Source organism: Chionomys nivalis, chromosome 14, assembly GCF_950005125.1.
Source record: "Chionomys nivalis chromosome 14, mChiNiv1.1, whole genome shotgun sequence".
NCBI classification, from domain to species: domain Eukaryota; kingdom Metazoa; phylum Chordata; class Mammalia; order Rodentia; family Cricetidae; genus Chionomys; species Chionomys nivalis.
Window position 1 is genome coordinate 45,697,532 of NC_080099.1, and position 19,879 is coordinate 45,717,410.

Consider the following 19,879-nt stretch of genomic DNA (forward strand, 5'->3'; position numbering starts at 1 on the left):
TATGTTGTACACAGACATATATGTAGGCAAATACCTGTACGGCATAAAATAAAACAAAATAGCTTCCTCCCTATGATATAAAATCAATTATCTTATCCAAGGTCACACATAAGTAGCAATCTAAGTCTGTAGACACAGCAGTGCACTGTGGAAACCTAGACCCGGGAGTGTATCGGGAAAATTAAGAGGGGACGAGCCAGATTGACCCCTGCAAAATTGGGGGTGGGGTGGGGATAAAGAATGGGATAGACAGTGTATAAATAGCAGGCCTGTTTTTATCCCTACACATGGCTGAATCAGGCAAGTGCTCCGTCTGGCACAATTTGAGGGCTCTGAATGCCAACCCAGCCCTGTGTCAAACTCCCTACCCAGCACGTCCCTGGGAGCTGAAATACTTACTGAGGGAATCATTATTTGAGTCAGGACATTGACTCTGGACAATCCCCTTCCCCATAAATACACCAGTTGAAAGAGAAACATCAATCTGGCACGGGTTGCACATACTCATCTAGGTTAGCCGGTTGGGTCCTTTGAGAGGAGAGCTTATGTTTGAGAGAGTGGTCTTAATATCTAAGAAAGAGTATGAGGCTTGTCCCATAATCTGTGTCTTTCTGATCGCAAAAGCCTGGAAATTATGTTGCATAGCTCAGAAATCCTAAAGTAGACTATGTCCCCTGGGGGAAAGCAGTGGAAGCCACTCCTAACTTCCTTTGCTGTTGCTGGATTGGCATCAAATGACCGCAACTTCAGATCTGGTCACTTTGCCCTCAGGAGACTAGCTGGCATTCGTATATCTAATTTTTAAACGATAAACGAAATATTATTTACTGTTGGCTGTGTCGGTAGGTTTCTGAATGCAGATATCTAGTATGGAACAGGGATTTGTCAGAAGATGCAGGGACGCAGGCCGGGAACAGCTCTCAGCTCAGCTTTCACTAGGCTGCAGCGCGCCCGGCGTTGGAGGAAAGGTAGGATCCGGGCTTCGCCACCTGCTGGTCATTCGCCCTACACCCACACTCCGGCCACGGCTGCTCTGGCCTGGTCCCAAAAATGTGAGCGCCTCCGGGTCCTCCCGCCGTGACTGCCTAGACCGGGGCAGCGCCTGCGGCCCGGCCCGGTCCGGCACGGCGCGGGAGGGGGAGGGGAGGGGAGGGGGCGGGGCCGGGTGGGGCGGGGCTTCCACTGCTTTTCCAGGAGCCTTATTCCCGGCCGCGCGCTGCCCCAGAGCGCTCAGTTGGCCCCGGGAGCTGCACGCGGTACGTGGCTGGTCGGCCTGACGGGCGTACAAGGGCTGGGCGGACGAGCGGACCGACTCCGAACAGACAGACGTACCGCGGCCGATCGCACCCAGAAGCGGGCAGACCTTGCCCGGTGGAATCTCGCTGCCCTCCGCCGCCTGGCCCCGGTGCAGGCGTCCAGCTGCCGCTGCATCCAAAGTGATCGCTGCCTCGCCGTCTCCGCCAGGCTCCGGACCATGAAGCTGCTGCCGTCGGTGATGCTGAAGCTCTTTCTGGCCGCAGGTAAGAGGGCAGCTGATGTCTCCGAGGTAGGGAGTGGGGTGGGGGCACCGTGCGGGGGACACGTGGGAAGGTCGGTGCATTGCCTCCCACCTCCTCCCCTAGCGGACCACTTGGTGGGGCCCGTGCGCCCTAGAGAGCGGGCGTGGACCTCGATTGCTTGGTGGTGCGGGGTCTAGGCGGTGGGTCTGATGCGGCCTCCTCTCTTCCCTTGCCCAGTGTTGTCCGCATTGGTGACCGGTGAGAGTCTGGAGCGGCTTCGGAGAGGTCTGGCGGCGGCAACCAGCAACCCCGACTCTCCCACTGGATCCACAGACCAGCTGCTACCCACGGGAGACGGTCGTGCTCAGGAAGTCCAAGACTTGGTAGAGACAGATCCGGACCTTTTCAAAGGTGGGTATGGAGGTCGCCTAACCTTAGATGCTGTTTGCAGCTGAAGAATGCACAGGCCTGAGATTTATTCAGTTGCCCCCACCCCAACCCTTGAGGGGATATTCAAGGAAAAGCTCCTGGACTGATTGGAGTTGGGCTTTCTTTCTTTCTTTCTTTCTTTCTTTCTTTCTTTCTTTCTTTCTTTCTTTCTTTTTTGGTTTTTCGAGACAGGGTTTCTCTGTAGCTTTGGAGCCTGTCCTGGAACTAGCTCTTGTAGACCAGGCTGGTCTCGAACTCACAGAGATCCACCTGCCTCTGCCTCCCGAGTTGGAGTTGGGGTTTCTGCAATATAGTGCTATCTTTGGTCTCATTTGGTGTGGTCTCTTACTTCTGTATACTTTGGAGCAAACTGAAAGAGGCAGGTTGTCGTCGGAGGTAAGCTAGATGCTAGGAGAAAGGCATGGCTGAGATGCTTTTTCTAGAGTTTCTTATTTTTAGGGGCGGGGTGTTTCAGGACAGGGCTTCTCTGTGTAGCTTGGCTGTCCTGGAACTCGCTTGGTGTATCAGGCTGGCCACAAACTCAAAGAGATCTGCCTGCCTCTGTCTTCCGTGCGCTGAGACTAAAGATGTGCACTCACCACTCCCCCCCGAGCTTTCGCTAGAGTATCTATGCAAAAAAGGGGGGAGGGTGTGCAAGTCCTGTCTAATGTATGTTTATATATGTGGTGATTCTATATAAAAAGAGATAACAGATGAGAGCCTGGAAAGTGTGCAGTGTTAGTCTCCTTCCACCTTTCTCTAGGTTAGGAAAGAGAGGGCAGTGAGGACCGCTTGGCTTAGGTGAATAAGGCTAGTAGCCCTGCAGCTGGCAATGAAGGGTGAGTGCTGGGCCTCTAGGAGGCTGTCTTGAAATGCTGTGGGTCTGAAACTTGTAGACTTCCTGCCCACTGGAATCTCTAAGGAGACTCCCAGAGGAAAGAGTTATGTGTGATTCTGTAGCCTGGATCTGTGACTGAACACAGGGACTGGGCAGAGTCCAGAACCCAGTGGCCACTTACAGTGATTCTCAGAGGTGGAGCCAGCCCTGAGCCCTGTGGCCCCGGAATGACTATATTTGGTCAGAAGGAGACACACCTGTTCAGCCCCACCTGCTGCTCCGCCTCCTTGCTCCCTCCTCACCCAAGGCTTCCTGAGGCGCTTGCTCTGCTTTGCCCAAGTCAAGAGTCTGCTCCAAAACTAAGGCTGGGGCCCCACATTTCGTCCTCTCTACAGTGGACCCTTGGGGCCACCCATGTCCTCAACAGTCTGGATTCTCCTGGCTCTCTCTTAGGCTGGGTAGGGCTGGGCTGGGCAGTGACTCACCCCCCACCCACATGGCTGCTCCTCATACCTCTGCCAACCTGACTCACTGCTCCCTCTCCTCAGCAGGAGCCTAACTGGTCAATCTTCTTATTCTCTCTGCTTGCTTTGGGTCCTCCTGCTCTGCTCTCCCTGGAGACCCAATAACTGGCTTTCTCTGGCCATTTACATCACTCTCTGAACTCTAAAGAAGCCTGGAGACCACAGTTCTGACCGCAATCCTGCACTGCCCCGGGACAAGACCCTGCCTTCTGGGGATGCTATGGTTTTCATCTTGAAAGTGCCCTGGCATTGTTGAAGTCTCATTTGTCTTGAGGATTCTGTGTCCCTAGTCTTAACTTAACCATGTTCCCCTTTCTGTCAGACACAAGCTGTAGCTGTGAACAGCGAGCACCTTGTAACTGTGGGCTTCAGGGATGGGACAGGCTGGCACCAGAGTCCTGGGCTAATGGCCGGTTCCAGGTGGATGTGAGGTGGTTCTCCCCCAGTCCCTGCAATATGGAAAGAAGAGGGGGGATATCATAGTCCAGTTCCTTCTGCATGGTTTCTTGTACATATTGTAACCTCCCTCCCTTTCCTTCTGCATGGTTTCTTGTACATATTATAACCTCCCTCCCTTTCCTTCTGCATGGTTTCTTGTACATATTGTAACCTCCCTCCCTATCCCAGGTATAAATAGGACATTTGGGAATAAATCTAAATGGATATTTGAAAAAGGTCTTTTTAATCAGGAATGGCCCATTTGCTGATTCAGAGCTTGGTCTGCACCAGACATTCCCTGATGTGAATGGGAGCTCCTGTGAAGGGCTCTAAAGCTTTAGACGCTCCTATTTTAGAAGCTTTATACCCCCCAAACAACCAAGTTCCTTACCCCAAAGTCATCTTTGCCTGTGACACTATCTTCCTGCAAGTGGGTCACTGAGCACGGTGTCAGGAAATGAGGCTGACTGAAGGCTAAAATAGAACCAAGTAGATATGGGGGAGTTGAGATGGGGCAGAAGGTGGGCAGGACGCGAGCGCGAGGCCCGTAGCTTTGCTCAGTGAACCGCAGTTTCTCTGGCTTTCTTAGAACGAGGCTCTTCTTCCTTGGAACCCAACTCAACTTCTGTTTCCTCCCAAAGCTTCCTCTTTCTAGTAGTTCTTAAAGAGCTTTCCCAGGTCTCTGACTCTAGGTGGGATCAAATAGCATGTACATCCTCATTGGGTAGGGGGTACCCGTCTGTAATTTCCATGTTTCAGACGCTGGGATGGGAGGGATGGAGGGGATGGGGGGTTTGAGGTCAGCCTGGCTTAGATCTGAAGATACTTTTTCAAAAGGACACAGTTGAGAGGCTTAACTGGGTAACTTTCTTCCTGCAGTTGCTTTCTCCTCCAAGCCTCAAGCCCTAGTCACGCCAAGCAAAGAAAAGAACGGGAAAAAAAAGAAGAAAGGCAAGGGATTAGGAAAGAAGAGAGACCCATGTCTTAGGAAATACAAGGACTTCTGCATCCACGGGGAATGCAAATACGTAAAGGATCTCCGGGCTCCATCGTGCAAGTAAGTGGCCCATCCTAGAACCAATCTCATCAGCACTCTGTCGGCCACAGGCTCTCTTTGTCACTGTTCCTTGAATTCATAATTTCACCCAGGTTCTTTTCAACCTCTGGGAGGAAGTTCAAAGGAAGGGACACATTTTTAGTCAGCGGAAGTCCCCGCTACCACCAAAGAGGATGCAATTTCCTGTGACATGGGTTGTGACGCTCCCCAATCCTTCAGGACATTTCCTCGTGCACACCCATAACTGAGCGTGTGTCCAGGAGAGCTGACACTGGTGAAGGAGCGCCTTCATTCTGGCCTTGGACCCTTCTCGGGGAAGGAAAGCCGATAGGAAACATGGCTGAGTCGATTCCTAGAAGGAGTGGAGCTGGTGTAGGTCACATGCTGTGCAGGCGTGTGTACTCAAGTGCCTGCGAGCATGCGAATGAGTAGATGCGGTCTGATTCTAATGCGTGGCAGGACTACACAGAGCAGAACCGTCATGTAGAATGAGTTGAAACCCCTACTCTTTTTCACCCAGACGGGACAGAAGGATGTGGGAGACACAGAGGATATTTTTTTTTTTAAATATTTATTTATTATACATACAATGTTCTGTCTGTGTGTATGTCTGCAGGCCAGAAGAGGGCACCAGACATCATTACAGATGGTTGTGAGCCACCATGTGGTTGCTGGGAATTGAACTCAGGACCTTTGGAAGAACAGGCAATGCTCTTAACCACTGAGCCATCTCTCCAGCCCAGAGGATATTGATCTTGTCTAGAAGAGTGGGCTGGAGAAGGTTTTCTTTGTGCAGGATTCACAGGAACCTAACTCGGTTTGCAGCATCACCGTCAGGAGTGTGGGTGGAGGGGTCGTGGGTTCATTGTTCTCTCATAGGCCAAACCCAGCAAGCGGCCACCTTGGCAGCCCCTCAGGGATATACCTGCTCTCTGCAGGTATAATGTCACCACTCTGCCTGAGGCCAGTACCCCACATCAGACCCCACAAGTGAGACACAGACTCGTGGAGCCCTGTGACCCTTCCTAGGAGACCCTGGACAGTCCAGGATGCTGTTGTGTGTACTCTGTCTCCCATCCTGTATGGCACCTCTTCCACCTGTGACTGGCATGGGCTTTTTGGCTTTGAAAGCATCCTTGTCCCATCTAACCCTACACAGAAGATCTGTCCTGTATTTAGCAGCTGGCAGACAGACCCATTGCTTCCCACCTTCCCAGTCAGTATGTCCCTTCCTGTGACAACCCTGGGCGAGAGCTGGGTGTACTGGAGAGGCAGGATCTCCGTCTGCTCCTTCCCAGTGGACAGGACAGGAAATGTTTGTCTTACATGTGCGAGATGGCATCATTAGCTCAGGGAGGAGAAAGTGACTCTGAGGGCAGTCGAGATGGACTAGAGCCAGGGGTCTGTCTAGCCACGCTGGCTCAGGATGTTTGTGCTCCAGGATGGTTTGGCAAATGGATGTGCAGGGCTTCCATTGATCAGCCGAGAAGCAGGACTCCCCTGACCTTCTAAGCTCAGAGAACCCAAAAAAGCTTGTGTAAGGCCACCTTCCCAGTGGCTCTAGGAATAGTGATGGTAATCATATTGGTATTATTTCTTCGAGGTCTTCATTGCTTGCGTTTACGTCAAGTTCAGCCCAGCAGGCATGATGAGCACTTATGTGGTGCTGTACACTGTCGGAAGGGATGAAAACAGATGGTCTCTTGGGGTTTCCAAAAGCCGTCTTTGCTGGGAGGGAAGGCAAAACTTTCTCTCCCTACTTGAAAAATGAGGAAGCCACAGAGAGTGAGTAGGAAGTTATTTGCATGAGATCAACATCTAAATAAATTCATGGGAAGAAGATAGGGTCTCGCTCCTTTCCCAGCATGCTTTTCATGCTCCCAGGCCACACTGGGTGTTGGCTTTCCTCCTCTGTCCCTGTCCTTGTGGAGTTGAGCAGGATTTTATGGAGCGCAGCTGTTGTCCTAGGATTTTACTAGTGTCGGCGTAGCGAGTGACCAGAAGACGTTCTGTCAGCTTCCTAGGTACACTTCATAGGCTGGGTTCTCTGACAACAGAGATCCTGGTTTGGGGCAATGTGACATCTGTGCACCTACATCTGTGTCCCTTTTTGTGGCTTCTCCTCTGCTTTAGACCCAGAAACTGCCAGCGAGGGTGTGTCCTGGCTGCTGTGGTGAACTTGAGGCTAGCTGGCTTCCTAGACCAGCCTCTGACAGCCACCACTAACAGGAAAACCCTTCTGTGTCACCAGCCAAAAGTTTCCCTCAAAGAGCGAGTTTCTTGGACTTCTGACTGGCCGCTGACCCAGAGATTGGCTGCAGAGTTTCCTGTGACTGGAGGAAACCTGGGGGTAGTTGGTTCGGGAAGGACTGAGCTAGAAGAGAGACAGACCTGGAGCCGCACTGTCCTTGCTGCTCGCTTGCAGAGGCCCCCTTCTCTTGACTTCGTCTGACTTGAGCATCCCATTCCTTGAGATGCAGCCTTTCCCCTCTGCTTTGATTACATAATAACTACCGAAGTGGGGCCTGGGCTGGTCATGATGCTCCAGTGAGGTAGGCTTTTATTACCTCTGGTTTCGATACGAGGAAACTAAAGTTTAGGAAAGTAGTGTGACTTACCCAAGATCACCTGGGTAGAAATTAAAGAACCAGTCTGGAACTCATTTATCATGCTCTCCTCTATCAAATGATGCTTCCTCCAATGTCAGGGGTAGCTGTGGAAATATGCTAGACTGTGTAGACGAGATCTCTGGACCCTGGAAGGAACTCCTGGAGAGGAGAAATGTGTCCTAGTTTGATGGATGTGTGTGTGTTGGCTTGGGGCAAGACACATGATCTTGCCCTGCATCCAGGGATGTGTGGAATGTATTCAGTCTGCCTCCTCCCCTGGGAAGCCAGGATTTGAAGGGAGGGAGAAGTGGGTAATATTAGCACATTTGCATTATTATCCTTTTGACTCAGGACAGAGGTGGTAGAAGGATTATATAACTGAATTGCAGGACTCTGAGGCCAAGTTTTATTTCTATCATCTGAGTAACTACCTGTGGGGTTTGAATGATGGTTTGGAAGTGCAAAACAGAATGAGCTTCAGCTTCCTTCCCCAGGAATAGCGTAGTTGCTGAACTCATCCAGACTGCTAGGTTTAATCCAGGCTCTACTACTCACTAACTCTGTAACTTTGGCATGTTATTTAGCAGAGGGTAAGCCTTGGCTTCTTCAGCTTGAAAATGGGGGTGACAGCTTCTGCTTCACAGATGGTTTGACCTTAAATGTCCAATGAAATCAAAGGCCCTGAGTTCAGGCCCCAGCACCAAAGATCAAATAATATAATCCCTGTGAAGCAGTTAGTGCAGATGCTTGGTCACGGCAGGCCTTTATTACTTTCCATTTATTCGTAAAGCTGTGGATAATCAACAATGACAGCAATATGGCCAGTGGACAGGTCCAACAGCCCAGGACCTACCAGATAGGTTTTCTTAGGCTACCTGGTCCCTCGCAGTGGGAGTGCATAGATTCATAGTGGCTTCTGATCTTGGCCTTGCTGCTTCTTAGTTATGAGACTTGACCGATTACTTAATCTCTTTGACCCCTTATCTCTGTGAACACATGATTTTCCAGGGACACTCCCGGGAGCTTCCTTTAGGTCCTGGCAGGGTAGGGATGTATTTTTCCCCACTCTGACTCAAGGGTTGGACACGCTGAAAAGGCTAGGTAAAAAAGATATTCTGTTCTTTGTTGGCCTGACCTGACTTTATGCTGCTCCGTACCCAGGAGTAGGTGCAGATAGTCCTGAGTAGAAACAGGGATGCAGCTACCTGCATCCAGCCCCACCCCACCCAGGGCCCTGCCATCGGGAAGGAGGGCTACATCCAGGCTACGAGGCTCCAGGTACAGAACCTCCTCCAGAGGAGATGCAGTTCAGAGTAGAGGGCCACTGGGTCCTTGGTGCCTCCTTCAGCAGCTGCTGGCCTAAGATCCCCAGCCGGTGGGTGAGCAGTTGTGGAGGGAGCCGGCAAAGTTAAGAGTCCATGCCCATGCCACTGCCCTGCTGCATGACCTTGGGAAGCGATGCCACCTTTCTGCAGCATGGGGCTCCCACCAACATCAAAGGATCTCAGGGGTGCTCAAAAGGAAGGGATGTGAATGTGTTTCTTCAGCAGTCTTCCTAAGAGCTTCAAGGAAATGCTTTGTGTTCCAAGCGGCGGCTGTCACGTGATGTGTTTCTTGAGCGAGAAGAGCCAAGGGATTGTTTCTGACATTCTTTCACGCTGCGACAGGGTGGCTGGGCAGGAAGATGTTATCTCAGTCTGTTTGTTTTGTCCTGTGATGGAGGAGGCCCCAGAGTCCAGCGTTCAGAGGCCAAAGGCTGTAGCTTAGCTCCCAGGTTGGGAGCTAGGAGTTAAATGAAGGAAACGAGAAAAAGGATTCCTGGCACAGGGACAGGCCTATTAATAGACGAGCAGCGGCGGGGAGGGACTGCATGTGGATGCATCGATGGGCAAGGCTGGGTTTATTTCTGGGTCAGAATGCAGAAGGGCCTCTCTAGAGGGAGTAATGCCGATCCCCTCAACTCAGTCCATCAGCCCTGATGCTCAAGTCCTCTTAAGTGGCTCAAGCAAAACACCTTAGTACAGATTTAATAGATTAGACCCATGTGGAATACATCTAAACCGCCAGCTCCTCCCTCGCTTTTTCCCCGCCTGAAGCAGGACTCCAGGAATAGGGGGTTGGAGAGAGAGGAAGAGAGGGTGCATACACCCTTAACTCTGTCTTCTTCTTGTTATTCTAGGTGCCACCCAGGTTACCATGGAGAGAGGTGTCATGGGCTGACCCTACCGGTGGAGAATCGCTTAATAACGTATGACCACACTACAGTCTTGGCTGTGGTGGCTGTGGTGCTGTCGTCTGTCTGTCTGCTTGTCATAGTGGGACTTCTCATGTTTAGGTAAGTGTTTGGGGCCCGTGAAGGCTAGTTCTGCAAACCACTCGCTTCTCTCTCCTCCTAGGACTTAGGCCTACAGCCTCTTCTCATACCCCTCGGCTTGTTACTATATATTTCCCAGAAACTATTTTATCTGACACACTGTGAAGCTGGTGTGTAGAGCCCAAGGTACCTATTGCCAGGCCATACAGGTTCTGTTCCTCTGTTCCTCACGGGGTTCATTTCCTAACTCTGTGGCCTGGTGACTCACCCATGGAGACACATCTTAAATATTTCTTTCTCCTGGCATTAGGGTGTGGTTTGGTAGTAAAGGCGAGGATAATATTATTGGTGATAATCTTTCAGGGATTATACTCTGTGAGGATGTTTGGATGACCAAATAATATTAAAATAAAGAAAGTCAGGGAAGACAGGTGTGTAGCTGCTATGAGGCCAGCCTGGGCTATATAGGAAATGCTAGACCAGTCTGGGTTATGAGGTGCGGTCTCTAAAAGCATGCATAGATATATACATAAATATAGAAATGTTCTGCAGGTAGAGACAGGAATCCCTAGGGAAAGCTAGGTTTTGGCTAAAGGTCAATGAGTTGCCATACCCTCTGGCTTTTTCAAGAAATGGAGAGGCATCCTGGGAGTTCCTTTTGAGGGCTGGCTGTGGGGCCTGAACTTTGTCATCTGCTCACAGTCCTTTATCTTCCTCAGGTACCATAGGCGAGGAGGTTATGATGTGGAAAATGAAGAGAAAGTGAAGCTGGGCATGACTAATTCCCACTGAGAAGGACCTGTGCTCAAGGTAACGGTCCACTCTTTTCCCTGGGCAGCATAGAGAGGCCAAGGCGTGGGTGGGTCTTGGGGAGGTTTCAGTGAGTGCTGAATCCTTTTGATTGGGGGTTGCAGGAGGCAGGTTACTGCTGTGGAGGAGTTCGAGTTGTGATGCAGAATGGTCTTCAGAGACTTGGTGAGGCATCTCCAGTTAGGTTACAAGGTTGCAGTGCCCTCAGCTCCCCTTCCGAATGCTCTTTGCATCTCATAAGGTCGGACCCAGCTTTAAATACCTCCCTCCTGTATTTCAGGAACCTTCAGAGGACGGCTACCTCTGAGACAGGGGTTCATTACAAGTTCTGCAGAGGAGAAAGACTTCACAAGCAGCCGCGAAGACTTCTTCATTCCCAGTTGCTACCCTGACTGGGCCTCCCAAAATTGCTCTGCAAAAATATCAGAGCCTCCAAGTGCCAAACAGACTGTGCCCACTGGGATCCCAATCAGAACAGTGGAAGCAGGAGAGCCCTCCAGGCCTTTCTGACTCTCCCTCACTGAACCCACCGGCTTGTTTAAACACTTAGCTTCTGGATTAAAGTGCCAGCTAGACTCCATATGCTCCTGGATTTTTGACTGAAAAAAGGAGAGGAAGGAGGAATGATTTATGGTCTGGAAGAAAGCAACAGAATTGAGAAGCTTTATGTTCAAGTAACCCCAAGGGATCTGCTGCTGTTTGGACCCTCCAGCACGCTGGATTTGATGAGCTAACTGTGAAATACCACAAGCCCAAGAACTCTGAATTTTGGGACTTCTACCCAGAGGGGAAAAATAACAACTATTTTTTTTTTTTTGTTATTTGTTTGTAAAATGCCTCTTAAATTATATATTTATTTTATTCTATGTATGTTAATTTATTTAGTTTTTAACAATCTAACAATAATATTTCAAGTGCCTAGACTGTTACTTTGGCAATGTCCTGGCCCACCTCTTTGCAGCTCTACCATCTGGCTCAGTGCGCCACGTTCCCGTGTGCTCTGCAACCCATCTGTCATAATTTATTGTCTGTCTACATTTCAGAAGATATCCCAGGAGCAGAGTATCCGGGGGGTTGTGTATGGTCAGAGTGCAGGGATTGATTTGGGCAGAGCCACTCTGTGAGTTGGACTTCCGTCTTGCCTTTTGTCTACTGTTCGTGTTTTGCAAGCCCAAGGTGCTGACGTCAATGTGTAATAGATATTGGTGTTTACCTGTGTCCTCGCAGAAGACGTTGGGCGTCCAGGCCTTCAATTTCCTGGCCCCTTTTCCTCCATCACCCTTTCCGATCCCCAATTGTGTCAAGTCATTTCCCTTCCTTCTGCCATTCTGGTGCTGGTCCATGCAGAGGCTGGTAGGGCAGAGGACAGTTTGGAGAAGGTATTAGGAAAGAAAAAGGCTGAGGAGGAGCAGGGAATGTTGGAGTTGACTATTCTTGGTAATTGACCACAGAGAGCGTTGGTGGTAGGGAAGGTTTTGGGTAAGAAAACTATACAGTCTCACCAAAACTGTAATACTGTTATGGTCCCCATGGAAGTTTCTGGTGCCATTTATGAACTGTTACAACTTATATTTCCAAAACCTGGTTCATATTTATACTTTGTGATCCAAATAAAGATAACCCTTACTCCATGGTCTGCTTAATGTTGTTGTTGTTGTTTTGTACAGGGTATCACTGTGGAGTCCTGTCTGTCTGCCTTGGAACTCTACATGTAAACCAGGCTGGTCTTGAACTCAGATCTGTCTGCCTTTGCCTCCTGAGTGCTTGCACCACCACACTGGGCTTGCTTGTTTTGTTTTTATGTGTGTGAAAATCAGAGGTTGACTTTGGGTATCTTTCATGTTTGTTCTCCTTTATTATTTATTAGTTTCTTTCTTTTTTTTTTTTTCTCAGACAAAACCTTACTACATAGCCCTGGCTGGCTTAGAACTCAGAAATCTACCCATCTCTGCCTCCTTCATGTTGAGTTTAAAGGCATGTAGGCCTTTAACACCTAGCTTGCTCTTCCTTTTTTCAGACAAGAGTCTCTCACTGGACCCGGAGCTCGTCAATTCAGTTCAGCTAGGCCTGTCAATTCATTTCGGCTAGGCTACTAGGTCAATGAGCTTCATGAATTCTCCTGTGTCTGCCTCTCCTGCTAAGGGTCTGGGATTACAGACACACGCCAGTGTATTGGTGTGTATAAGGACCCTGGGGATACAAACTAAGATCCTTGTGTTTGCATATTAAACACTTTACCGACGGAGCCATTTCCCCTTCTCTAGTCTGCTTGCTTTAACTGGGAATTTGTTTAACATGGGAGTTGTCTAAGCTGTCTCAGTGTCAGGAATATTTATGAATTCTGTTCTCACTATGTACACCTCCAGGATGGGGGTACTATTGTTATCTCATTTTTCTAAAAGAGGAAAATGAGTCTTGGGTTGTAGAACTTGCCCAAGACTACCCTGTGAGCTGGGACTAGTTACTGTATTCTAATGCTTACTACTTCTCCCACAAGAAAGACTAGAAATCTGGTATAGGACGTTTGGCTGGCTGGACTTACATGTGTTTAATTATCAGGTCCTAGACTTGGGATTTAATTGTGTACCATACTTGCAAGCATCTGTCACTCCTGAAAAGAACAAGATGTTTTTGGTTCTGCTCTCACACCCCACAGCCAATCCACCAGCAGCTTTTGTCTGCTATGCTTTTTGAATGTATGTACTGTCCCTATCATCACCCAGTCCCACACACCATCCCCTCAGACCTGAACTCTGGGAGGCCTCCCGCCTTCCTAGTTTCACCTTGTTTCTTCACCGGAATGATCTTTTATTTAAAACAAAACTCAGGGCTGGGAGTGGTAGCTCTGTGGTAGAACCCATGCTTTGCAGACAAGAAGTCCAAGGTTTGAATCCCCACATATGACCCACACATAAACAGATCTTGTCTACTCTGCAGGCCTTCCCTGATCAACCCATCACACACAGAACATTCTTCAACATACCATCCTCTCCTTAGAGGGATTTATGTTCCTCCATCGTTCTCAAGCACAACTGACACATTCCCGTCTGCTTATAGTCGATCTGCCCCCACTAAACTGCTAGCCCAATGATGTGTGTTTATCGTCCTAATAAAACTGAGATGTAGGCGTTCGGGGTTTTTACATTCATACATTATTGTTAGGAAAACTAAACTCCAAGACCATCAAGGGGGCAGAGTCAATCTACCATTGGCCTGAAAGTTGTTGTGTTAGGGTTAGAAGGGTGCCTCTCTCAGGGAGGGTGGGTTGAACAACAGGGTAGAAGTGAAATTAAGGGTCTATCATGACTTTCTGGGGGCTAGGATTACAAGTGGGAACTACTGTACCTAGCCCGAACAGGGATCACGTACATACATTGAATATCTTTTTTAAACTCTTAGTCACCAACCAGTGTGATGGTTTATACTGACTGTCACTTGGCAGGTGGCTCATGGCTTGGTGGATCTGTGAGTTCGAGACCAGCCTGATCTACAGAGCTAGTTCCAGGACAGCCAGGGTCACACAGAGAAACCCTGTCTAGTTGGCGGGGATGGGGGTGGGGGAAGAGGCATTGGCCTGGGCTACATACACCCTGTCTCAAAACAAAAGAAAACAAACGAAAACAGAAAAGCAGGGCTGGGGGTGGTGGTCTGTAGCTTGGGGGTAAAGGGCTTTCCTGGCATGCACAAGGGCCTGGATTTGATCTCCAGACAAAACCAAACAAAATCCCACAAAACACCCCTTTTAGTATCTGATGATGAAACGAATAAACAAACTGGCAGATTTTAATAATAAAGGGCTGAGCAGTGGAGTGGATAAGTCTTATAGCGTTCGTGACAGAAGGAGCCAGACCTAAGTGAGGACTTTTTGTGTGGATCCAATTACATAGAAAGTAAAAAAAGCCTGGACCAGCTAGATGGCTCAGCCAAGCCTGATGACCTGAGACTGATCCCCGAGACACACAGCTGACTCCCCAAGTTGTTCCTCTGACCACCATACATACACAGGTCCTGCTCCCTTATAACAATAATTCATGGTACTAAAAATAAAACTAATTTATAGTGAAAGAAATCAGGAAAGAGATACTGGTTGGGAAACAGTCACAGGGAAGACGAAGTTGCTCTATGATCTACTGCCAGATTCCCAGGACTATTCTCTCTGAGAAAATCCACTGAATATGACTTGCACATTTTTCTCTGTGTTATACTTCACTAAAGAGATTCATTTTTAATGCATTATTATTTGTGTAGGGGTGAGCGCACACGTATGAAGGCCAGGGGACAGCTCTAGAGAGTCAAATCTCTCAGATCTTTTTTTTTTTTTTTTTTTCGAGACAGGGTTCTCTGTAGCTTTGGAGCCTGTCCTAGAACTAGCTCTTGTAGACCAGGCTGGCCTCGAACTCACAAATATCCATCTGCCTCTGCCTCTGTCTCCTGAGTGCTGGGATTAAAGGTGCGCGCCACCACCGTCCGGCTTCTCTCTGGTCTTTAAGTGAGTTCTGGTGATCAAACTCATCTCTAAGCTTGGTCCAAGCACTTGGAAAATAAAGTCATGAGGATCAGAAATTTATGGCATTACTTAGCTCTAAAGAAAGTTTGAGGTCATCCTGGGTTACGTGAAACCCTACCACAAAGAACAAAAACAAAACATAAACAAGCTTGGATAAAAGCCACTCCATCTTGCCTTCCATCCAGTTCTGTGTAGGACCCTTGCCTGCCTCTGGTAATCACAGAGACTGGTAAAGATGGCATAACCGGAGAGATGGCTTCTTTGGCTCTCCGTGGTGCTTTTTTCCCTGGCTCTAGGCTTCTGGTCTCAAGCTCTTCCACTGGACAGGGCTGGACTTTCTGATTGTGCTTTGGTTTTGAGCTTATGTTTCCTGCAGGCCGGAAGTTTCCAGCCTCTCTGCTTCCTCTCTTCCTGCCCCTGTTGCTGATGGGAATTCTACTTTACAGTCTTCTGGCCTTCTCTGTGGATGACACCATGGTCCCGGGGTGCTGAACTTGCAGCTGCTTCTCAGCCATCAGTCATCAGGAAAAACTGGTGCTCTGAGCCTTAAAGAATATCTCCAAAATTTATTCACCAGGCTTTTCATCCAAATGCCTTTGAGAGTTTTTTGTTTGTATTTTTCAGGATAGGCTTTCTCTGTGTAGACTAGGCTGACCTCGAACTCAGAGATCTGCCCTGCCTCTGTCTCCCAAGTGCTGAGATTAAACGTGTGTGCCACTACGATCATTCATAGGTTAACATTATCTAGGTCTATGCTCGTGCTCACTACATCTGGGCACTGGCTGACCTACCACAATCTGGGAATCAGGTGCTTCTTGTAGCATAGGTGAGAAAATCGAGGCTGACAGAGGTTAGATGGCACTCTTATAATTAAGGGATAAAGTCAGGATACTGAGAAACTTCATTCTCAAGTCTGAGTTCTAACTTGTAAGTGATAGTCCTGAACTCTTCAGGTTGGACTGTTCTCTCTCTCTCTCTCTCTCTCTCTCTCTCTCTCTCTCTCTCTCTCTCTCTCTCTGTCTTTCTACATAGCCCTGCCTGGCCTTGAACTCAAAGAGATCCTTCTGTCTCGGCCTCTGGGATCAAAGGTGTGTGCCACCACCGCCCAGTCTTGGTTTTCTATTTATCCAGAAATTATGCAGCAAAGAAATCATTTGAAAAATATTCAGAGGCAGGCCCGATGATGCATGCCTGCAATCCCAGTCAAGAAGATTAAGAATTCAAGATCATTCTCAGCTACATAGTGAATTTTCTTTGTTTGAGACAGGGTCCTGGAGCTCACCATGTAGCCCAGGCTGGCCTCAAATTCTTTGACCTGTCCAAGGTCCTAATTTATGGCACATCTAGGATTGAAACTCAGGCCCCAGCTGGTCCTCTGCCCTTTCCTTAAAGGTAAATGATGCTTTTCCAGCTGCTGTCTCCCACTCGATGTCAAAGGGACCCTCGTAAATACCGGGGACTTGAGCAGCCCTGGGACAGTAGTTCTGTCCAAATATGTCACTTCAACTCGACTGGTTTGAAGTGCTTCCCTTTGTCAACACTGCCTGCAGGCCAAGCTCCTGCTGGTGCACGCGGATTCCTGAGACTGGCTGGGCCTTCCGAGGGCGGCATTCTTTGCTGGTGTAACTCCTGTTAGCCCCATTCACTCAGCAAATATTTGTGGAGGCCTCTCTGACACTTTCCAAATGAGATCTCTGCTCTGAAGGGGAAGGCATCTTGATATGGTACTGGGAGGGTACATTTTGGAGCAAGGATATTCATTTATCCATAAAAAGGGGGGGGCATTTAAAGAATGTCAGGCTCTAATTTTGTCCCTGGAGAATCAATCACTTGTCAGTGAATAACACTGACATGGGGGCCGACAATATGTGCAGAAAGAAATAGAATCATTTCAGAAACTGGTAATTTTGGAATAAGTTATTCTCCTGGCATTAGCTGGGACAAGATTTAATTCAGATGGTGTGGGGCTCAGGAAGGGTTCTCGGAGAAGACAGCATCTGGCCTGAGACAGGCAGGGAGTAGTTACGTGAAGGTCTTGAGTTAAAAACAAGCTTAGGGGAAAGCATGGGTTTTTTTTTTATGTGCACGAGGCAGAAAGGGGCGCCTGCAGCTGCAGCAGTCACCAGAGCTTAAGAGCAGAGCAAGGCCAGGGCACACAGAGCCTCCATCCCAGACTGTGGTAAACAGCTTGGGGGCGGGAATGATGTGATTTGATTTGTGTTTTAGAACCGAGACTGTTCTGCAGGGAATGGGCTCTATGGACGCAAGTGTTAGAAGCAGGAGTTGGTAAGTTAGGAAGAAATAAGAAGTTAGGAGACCACTCTACCGGACTGGAGAAGAAACAGTGATGGCCAGGATGGAGATGGTAGCTGAGGAGGTGGTGAGGAGTTTTCAGATGCAGGTAGAGTTTGGAGGAAGCCCTGCTAAGCTATCCTGATGGAGTAGGGTGGATGCGGGGCCTGCAACTCCTGATCTTCCTCTACCGCTTCCCCAATTCAAAAATTGCAGGTGTCCGTCAGTACGTCCAGCTCACACCTGGTCTTTGTGTGGCATGCTCTCTAGAAGATCTTATTTGATCCTCACACGAACCAGGACAGGAGTAGTTTTAGCCCCAGATTCGTGACTGACAGCCCTGGGTTCTGGAGGGGTGAAGTAATCACACTTGATTGCTATTAGCTAATGTAATTTTGCCGGATGCTGACCTTGTCCAGGGGCCCCAGCCTCTTCAAGGGCCATGACTCATCCTGGCACTATTCTCCACAGAGAAGAGGACAAGGCTGTACCACCATTTCCTCTTTGCTGTGGTGAGGTGCTTGACCCAGGCCAAGCCTCTAGAAGATGGGAACAAAGCAGGTTAGTTGCTTGGAGGCCAACCTCAGCCAAGGGCAGAAGAAGAACTGAGAATCACCCCATCCCGTGATTGGTCTCTCTATGGTCAGGCCACCACCGAATTAATATAGTGTGGTGGTTGCTTGCCAGTTAGCTTCTCTTTTTGAACTTTTTCAAATTGCACACTTTCTTCTTGATTGCCGCTTTGACTGATGGATTAGCTCATTGACACCCACACAAAAGTGAAAGAGGCCAACTTCCCTCTCCTTTTCAAAGACTCTCCCCTCCCCTCTCCTTCCTCCCCTCCCTTTCTCTCTTTATTTTTCCCTCCCAGCATTTTGCCCATTACTAACCAGCAGGGAATCTCAGGAAAAGGTCTCCTTTCAGGGCTGGAGAGCTGTAGCTAGTGGGTCAGAGTCTGTGTGGGAGGTTGCCCAAAGACATATGTTGTGGGTGTAGGAACCAGACAGACAGGAGGAATTAAATCACCCCTTCCCTGAACCCTTATTTCTTCACCCAACCTATAAGTCACTGCATTGGTTTCTTTATAATGCGGGCCTAGTTTCGTTTTAACTCTCGCCCAGTGTTGACAGAGAGCAGACTTTCCTGGGTACACGACAGAAGGAAAAGCAGCCGGTCCATTTTCCCTTTGCGGCTCTAGTATGGTACAATTTAAATTTAAAGCTACATACAGTATGTAGCTACTCCAGGTGAGACGAACAGGCAGGGGTAATTTGGGAATCTGGGACAGGAGGGTGCTTGGTTTGGGTTATGCCCACCACCTCTTATCTTTTTTTTTTTTTCCAAGACAGGGTTTCTCTGTGTAGCCTTGGCTGTCCTGAAACTCACTCTGTAGACCAGGCTGGCCTCGAACTCACAGCCGCCTGCCTCTGCCTCCTGAGTGCTGGGATTAAAGGCATGCACCACCATCACCCAATTTACCCCCTCTTCTAATAATGCACTTGGTAATCTAACTCCTTTACCTGCACCATAAGCAAATACATCCCTCTGTGAACAGTGCACCTAGCAACCCCAAGCCCCCTACCTGGATTAAGCTATATATACATATACCACTCTTTGAACAATGGTATAACTTTTCTCTCCCCTAAATGACCGTGAAATGTTGACAGTTTCTATTCAAATGTTACACCCTGATATAGGGATGGGGAGCCCATCTGGTCTGAATTGGTGCATGCTCATGACGCGAAACTGTTACTCAAGTGAACTTTTAGGAAGGACCTCCTATTTGGCATCTCATACCTATGCATAATGAGATGCGTAGATAATCAAAGTCAGCTGAGTTGTACGAAGGGATGTGCACAGTAGAAAAATAATTCTACAAGCTAACTGATAAAAACAGAGAACCACCCTCACCACAGCCTCTATAACTGTTCAAGTTAGTTTTCTATTGCTGTGATAAAGAACATGACCAAAAGCAGTGTGTAGAAGGAAAGGTTTAGCGTACGTATCCCAAGCCACAATCCACTGAAGCCAAGGCAGGAACTGAAGGCAGGAGAGTCCAGGAAGAGTACTGCTTCCTGGCTTGCCCCTCATGCCTTGCTCATCTTACTTCCTTATACAACCCAGGACCATGGGCCCAGATGTGGCAGCGCCCGCAATGGGCTTTCCCCTCCCACATCAATTATTAATCAAGAAAATTCTTTGCCAACTTGCCTACAGTCCAATTTGATGGAGGCATTTTCTCAAATGGAGTTTCTCTTCCCAGATCAGAGTTTGTGTCAAGTTGATAAAAACTAATCACGACAGTAACCAACCCACCCTCCTCTTGAACCCTATAAAGGAAAGCCCCAAACAATAATTGGAGTCTTTGAATATCTTCTCTCATGTGGTCTCTGTGCATTTGCGGTATGTTCTGATCTTCTTGATAAGATTTATTTATTTTATGTGTATATGTGTGCACGTACATATGTGTACTACATGCATGCCTGTGTCCACGCAGACCAGAAGAGAGCATTGGATCCCCTGGAACGGGAGTTATAGATGGTTGTGAGGTACTGTGTGGTT

At 48.6% G+C, this 19,879-nt stretch overlaps 1 protein-coding gene across 1 annotated transcript; it reads left to right on the plus strand.

Moving 5' to 3' along the window:
- The first annotated feature begins 1,189 nt into the window (after positions 1 to 1,189).
- On the plus strand, positions 1,190 to 12,152 carry Hbegf (heparin binding EGF like growth factor). Its single transcript, XM_057788763.1, has 6 exons — positions 1,190 to 1,520; positions 1,737 to 1,910; positions 4,608 to 4,785; positions 9,574 to 9,729; positions 10,428 to 10,518; positions 10,799 to 12,152. The coding sequence occupies exons 1-5, from the start codon at positions 1,475 to 1,477 to the stop codon at positions 10,498 to 10,500; spliced, it is 627 nt and encodes a 208-aa protein (XP_057644746.1). The 5' UTR covers positions 1,190 to 1,474; the 3' UTR covers positions 10,501 to 10,518; positions 10,799 to 12,152.
- Positions 12,153 to 19,879: the final 7,727 nt, after the last annotated feature.

What these genes read in the sequence shown, in the direction of transcription:
- Hbegf (XM_057788763.1), top strand. Translation starts at nt 1,475, where the DNA reads ATGAAGCTGCTGCCGTCGGTGATGCTGAAGCTCTTTCTGGCCGCAG. An exon ending in GAAGCTCTTTCTGGCCGCAG is followed by an intron (nt 1,521 to 1,736) that starts GTAAGAGGGCAG and finishes TCCCTTGCCCAG; the next exon opens with TGTTGTCCGCATTGGTGACC. An exon ending in CTCCGGGCTCCATCGTGCAA is followed by an intron (nt 4,786 to 9,573) that starts GTAAGTGGCCCA and finishes TTGTTATTCTAG; the next exon opens with GTGCCACCCAGGTTACCATG.